This window comes from Gavialis gangeticus, unplaced genomic scaffold (assembly GCF_001723915.1).
Source record: "Gavialis gangeticus isolate Ggan-Ray unplaced genomic scaffold, GavGan_comp1, whole genome shotgun sequence".
NCBI classification, from domain to species: Eukaryota; Metazoa; Chordata; order Crocodylia; family Gavialidae; genus Gavialis; species Gavialis gangeticus.
The window spans coordinates 16430283-16436282 of NW_017729014.1; the positions used below are offsets into that span (position 1 = coordinate 16430283).

At 58.2% G+C, this 6000-nt stretch overlaps 1 protein-coding gene across 2 annotated transcripts in view; it reads right to left on the reverse strand.

Moving 5' to 3' along the window:
• Positions 1 to 5994, reverse strand: part of TMEM240 (transmembrane protein 240) — a 34497-nt gene extending 28503 nt beyond the window's left edge. For both annotated transcript variants that reach the window (XR_002096385.1, XM_019511855.1), the window contains exons 1-2: positions 5907 to 5994; positions 5578 to 5684 (exon numbers count right to left, since the gene is read on the reverse strand). Coding sequence is in view for 1 of the 2 variants with exons in the window: in XM_019511855.1 (XP_019367400.1) it covers positions 5578 to 5684; positions 5907 to 5957 (158 nt within the window). In the remaining variant the exon portion in view is untranslated. The remainder of the gene's footprint in view (positions 1 to 5577; positions 5685 to 5906) is intronic.
• Positions 5995 to 6000: the final 6 nt, after the last annotated feature.

The following is a 6000-nucleotide window of genomic DNA, read 5'->3' on the forward strand; positions in this document are numbered from 1 at the left end:
AGATGAACCAAGGACTTCCTAGTGGCATTTTGGCCTATGGACGAGCCATGTTTGCTCAGCTTCTGAAGCATGCCCCGATCAAGTGTCACGGACCTGAGAGAAGTCACATGCATGGGCCCCTGTGTTCCCAACGGAGCCCACACAGCACAGAGAGAGGGCAGCGGGGCTCACCCGGGCTCCTGCAGCCCTAGATGGCACCAGTGACACCTTCGCTATCCATCACAGTGTAAGAGAAGCCAAGCACCCAGGCTGGTGCCCTGATCCCAGGCTGCTGTTAGGAGAAAGCCCTCATTTTCCCCCGCAACTGAGCAAATCTCCTCCAGAGTCACAGCCAGGAGCCCTACCAAGCTGGTTTTACAGTCAATTTTCAGGGCAGGACAGGCTGTCAGCCAGGTTGCAGGCCAGAGAAAGAGCGGGCAGGGCCAGGACGAGAGCTGGCAAGCTCCCACATGCTGCCCTGCAGGTCCCTGCACTGGGAGCTCAGCCCTCGCCCGGCTTGCACCCTGCCAGGGGCAGCTCTCTGGAGCACGTGGACTCCAGGGGGACCCCAGCATGGCAAGGGTGACCTCTTCCACCACTATGAGTCCCAAGATCCCCCATGCAGGGGTCTGATCCACCCCCTTCTCCTCAGACACACAGGAAAAAGGGTGCAGGACCCTGCCGTGCCAACACAGAGCGTCTAACAGCCCTGCTGGCATGGGATCCAGCCTGTGTTCATGCAGCGCCAGTCGGAGGAGAATGATATCTCCCCTCTCCCAACTGTCCTCAGCTAAGAGGGGCCTCAGCCAACAGTGCCACAGCCCAGACCACTGCCCCAGCCTCGGCCTTCCTCTGGGGTTGCCAAAGAGCCTGGTCAAGCCTCGGCAGACATTGGGTTAGTGCTGGTTATGCAAGGACACTAGAGGACCCTTCCCAACCCCACCCCGCAGCCATGGCCCAGTGCCTAGGCCTGTCCTCAGTGCAGGGGCCATGCCACGATGCCGTGCTGTGGGCAGCACACTTGCAGGACTGGAGAGCCATGCAGGGAAGGTTGTCTCTCCTCCAAGCTGAACTGTTCCTTTTCTATACACCCCACTCCACCCAGGGACAAAATCCGGTGCTGCCTTTGCTCCCTGCCCCTGCCAACCAGAACCCAGGAGACCCCTGCGAGAGCTCCCGTTGCCCAGGGCTCCCCAGCGAGCTTGGATCCAGTTATTCCCATCTGATGCAGCTAGGACAGCAGTAGTTACAGCAGAGATTCCCATCCCACAACAGTTTCCCAGCGAGGCTGTAGCCCGTCGGGGTGAGGGTGATGCCTGCATTACCACCCCCGCACAACAGCTTCAGGTGTAATTCAGCTGCTTCATTCCATCCTTGGGGACTGGACAGGGACCAGCCACAGGTCTCAACATCAGCAGCCACACAACCACACCATGGTCCTGAGCACCCGCTAGGGTCAACTGCATCTCACAGGAGTATCTGTTCAGCTGGACCTCAGGGCACCTGATGTTGGTGGGAAGTGATTGCTACCTATGCAGCTGGGTGGAGGGGAAACACCAAGGCCATGTTCCCCTCACATGTGCCTAACACACTTCTCCAGCTCCCTAAAGTATGCAGCAGGCTCTGTCATTAGTTTTTCTTATTCCTAAAGCACCCTAAATGGAGAAGTGCTGGCAAGAACAGTTGGCGCCAACCCACAACGGAGCTCCTTCAGAGCAGCATGATGCCCAGGCTGGCGGCAGAGGCAGGATACAAAAGGGTTAACTTAAAAAGCTGATGCTCTCCCCCTCGCCCCCAGCCCCAGCATACAGGAGGGGCTGTGGTAAGGTGCTTCTTGGCCCGGGTCAGGGCCCTGTGGGTCCCACGTTGCCAGGAGAGATGCCAGCCCACGGCCCACCTCCTACACACAGGAAGGGGAGCACCGCAAGGGCCGAGCAGCCACTGCCCCGCTCTGCTGCTTGCCTGACTGACACTAATAAGCACGAACCATCTGGTGGTGGACAGAGCTGTTGGTACCCCTGGTGACAGCAGTGGTACAGCCACACCAGAGACAGACAACACCCAGTGCACGCTTCCCCAAACCACAGCCTGCAGCTTGCAGCAGGCAGGGATGTGAGAGCAGATGGGGCCTGGAAAGACAAAGGCCTGACAAATACAGCCAGACATGCACCCTCCTGCCTTGGCAGCTGTGCAATCAGGGGCCAGATGGACCAGGGGCTGAAAATACAGCTGCCCCTCCCAGCATAGACGCACACCTCTTCCCACGCAGGGGGTTGTGGACTGAGGGTACCAACAGATGAAGGGCTGAAAATACACACGCACACACACGCACACCCCATTCCTGCTTGTGGGGTTGTGGATACAGCATAAAAAACAGATGAAGAGCAGAAAATCTTCCCCTCTCCCCACACAGCTCCTGCCAAAAGAAGCGAGGAGAAAAGGAGATGGAGAGCGGAGGCCAACAGAAGCACCCTCCTTCTCACCTGCCCCGACTGAGGCCTGGCAATGGATCACGGACAGCCAAAAGGCTGCCCGCTCCGCTCCAAGCACGCGTGTGTCTATCTGCCTTTGGGGAGGCCTTCGTCACCTATGCTGCTATCAGACAGCAGTAGTGCAAGCAGTCAGCTCAGGAGATGGCAGGGCTGGGGTGGAAACACCACCACACCCAATGCTGGCCTGGATGGCAGAGGGGGGCAGAGAGCCCATGAGCCATTCAGGCTCCAGCTCATCCCCAGAGTCTTTTAAGGAGCCCCTCGCGCAAGGATGGCGGAGCGCACTGTTGAGGGTGACTGCAGGGTTTCTGCTGGGGTGGTTGGTTTGGGGTTGAGGGCACTTGGCACTCCTGGGGCTGGGCTAACCACACGAGCCAGGAAGGTAAGAGGAAGGTAAGGACCGGCATCCAGTCCCTCGCTCTCGCCCCGAATCAACCAGTCTCCATAGCTGCCATTTGTGCTGGGGCTGGCAGGGAAGCCAGGAGGCCGATGACTGCCATACTGTGCAGCGTGGACCTGCTTGGGTTTCCCAGCAAGCAGGTAAGGCCCCAGGATGAGACCAGGTCTCCCCCTTACTTCACTCTCCAGGCTGCCCACCGAGCATGTCCCTACACGATTTCCTCCCAGGACTGGGTGGGGGGACACAAGGGACCCATCTGGACACAACAATTATTTACCCAGGTTAAACAACCCCCTTGACGGTGAGGGGATGCTCCAGGGGTCTTGCTGGGTTTGACACAGGGTTGGCACATCCCTGTGTGCTACTGCTCCCACCTCTGGCCTGGGATGTGCTTGAACACGCCAAGCTGCCCCACGCTCTCAGGATCACCGTGAAAATAACACGACCCGATGCACAGCACAGGAAAAGCCGCCCAAGACGCATGAGCTGGTGCTACTGCCGGACTATAGACCGCGCCACAGAGATGGGACTCAGATGCACTCCCAGCTGATCACAGGGCTTCTCCCCCTTGACAGGTGCCTCTAATTTATTTGGATTTCCCCTTCCTCTCTCCTGTCCTTTCCAGCACTTGCCATTCGCTCACTTCCCCAGAAGTACGGCCTTCCTCTGGGTGTCGGGTTTTTCACTGTGGGACTCCATTTACTTCTTACTAGAGAATTGACTGAGCCCTCTAGTAACCAAGATCCCTCCTCAAGTGTTGTGTGGGCCAAAACCTCAGCTGGTGTAAACCAGCATCACTCCACCGCTTTCAGCTATGTACTTCGTATAAGGTGATGATGACTTCAGCCAGACAAGGTAATGCTAGTCCCATTTTAGAGCCCAGGAAAGCAAAACACTGAGCAGGTAAAGCCATTTTCCTCCAAGACAGAGCCAGGAGCAAAAGGGTCCAGTCTGATCCTAAATCTACTAGATCACACTGGCTCCCCAAACAGGCCGAGTGGAAAGACAAGCATCTCCATCCATCACACCTAGAGACTAACCCAGGGCCACAGCATTCCCTGGATTGACATGGCCATTATTTCTTCAGAGCAAGAGAAAGCGGTGCCATTTCCCAGAGCTGTGCCAGCCTGTCTCCTCCCTCAGGATCTCTGCTCGCAGCTTTGGAAGATGGTCGTGGCTCTTTCTAAGAAACGAACTAATGCCTCCAGGGGGAAGGGGGTGTTTAAACAGTGCCCCTGGTGACAGGCGAGGAGCTTACTCCCCAGTTCGGGGCACAAGGACCGCTGGGCAATCATAAGCTCTGGCATTGCTCTTCCACCCCAGAGCAACCCACACTCCTCTACAATTTACATGTCCTGAGAGGGCCTGTGCAGTGCAGGGCAGGGGAAAATTGGGGATAAAAGGACTGCTGCAAGCTCCCGTTATGAAAAACGCCAGGTGAATTTTAATGCCCTACACACAGAGCAAAATCAGTTGCAAGGAATTCTGTTCCTGCGCTGTGGTTCACACCCGAGGACCTCGGTCTCTAGTTATTTTGCACCTGATAACTACACTGCCCCAGGAGAGTCCTTAAATGCCTGCAGCATCAGGTCACCCAGCTAGCACAAGGGGATCTGGGGGACCCCTGGAAAATGGGCACTCGAACCCTGCCTTGTACCGGCCCATTCAACATTTGGGTGGAAGGGTGCTGCAAGAAGGGCTCCGCTAGGGCCGGGGCTGAGAAGGGACAGCAACACTGGTCACCTTGGTAGAATAAAGCAAGGGAAGGCGACAATGAAAGGACAGAGGCATTCCCCCTCGCTAAGCTGGTCCCAGCCCACTCCAGGCCTAACCCGCCGGCCGTGCACGGCGCTCGGAGAACCGGACGCAGCCCCAAGCGGCGCACGAGGACCGCTCCAAATCCCTGCCTGCGAGGGCTCCCTCAACATGACCTCTACTCGGCAGCAGCTCGGACGCGCTCGGGCCCGCAGAGGCAGAAAATCATTCTCACGAGCCAGCAGGCAACTTGGTGCAGAAGGGGCCCAGGCAGAAGCGTGGAGACGACCGTCTGCCGGGTGCCGCTCTACCTGGCCTCCCGCAGACCCCGGCGTCACAGCACAGAGACCCGTGCCTAAAAAGACCCGAGGCACGCACCGCTCCACGGACAGGGTAGCCAGCCCCGGGCGACTCGAGAAACGATCTTGCACGGAGACAGGGGACGAACCTCACTGTTACACAATCCCACACAGTGCAACGTCTGTCCAGTCATAAGCTCGTGCCCTCCTTAAGAAAAAGAAGGCTTTTCTCAGGAATCCCACCCTATATCTTCTCCATTTGTTAACAGCACCCGGCAACCACCCCAATACCAGGCACCCGAATAAGTCAGGGAGCAAAAAAGCACGGGGGGGGGGGGAAGGGGGATTCAACGCCAGGCAGAGATGGAAGAAAAGCCTCAAAGTGACACCGTCCTCGCGAGCGCCGTGCCTCCTTCTTTGGAGCCGCAACAGCAAACGCCCCGGCTCCGCGCGCACGAATCGGTGTCACGTCCCCGGGGACGAGGGAAAGGGGATGACGAGCCGAAGTTGCTCACTTTCCGAGAGGCGAAGGAAAACGGGGCGCCGGGCTCGCGGGGCGGGGGAGGAAACGCGGCTCGGGGTTGGGGGAGAAGGGGAGGACGAGACCTCCGACCGCAGCTGTCCCCTGGCGCGCGGGGGGTGCGGGACTTACCGTCCACAGTTGCAGTGGCAAACTCGGTCCTCTCCTCGCAGATGCGGTAGGATGTAATTGTGAAACCGGTCCAGCAGCGCGTTCATGTCCATCAAGCAAGCTATTGCCTGTAAGAGCCCATAACCAAGGCATCGGGTCAACTCTAGATGGTGGAATAAAACATTGACTCGAGTTGGCTGGCGAGAGGCAGGAGCAGGCAGAGACAAGCAGAGACGAGCACACACACGCACGCACGCAAAACAAGGACGGGGGAAATGCGGGAGGCTTTTTTGGAGGGGGGGGTTGTGTCTCTAAAGGGGACGCGCGCGGGGACGGCCACCAGCTCTTACCATCACGACGGAGGCGCCCAGGACCATGAAGATCATGGTGTTCGCATTCATGGGCGTCAGGCGGCCGCGGACCCGGGCTGGCTCGGCCGCCCCC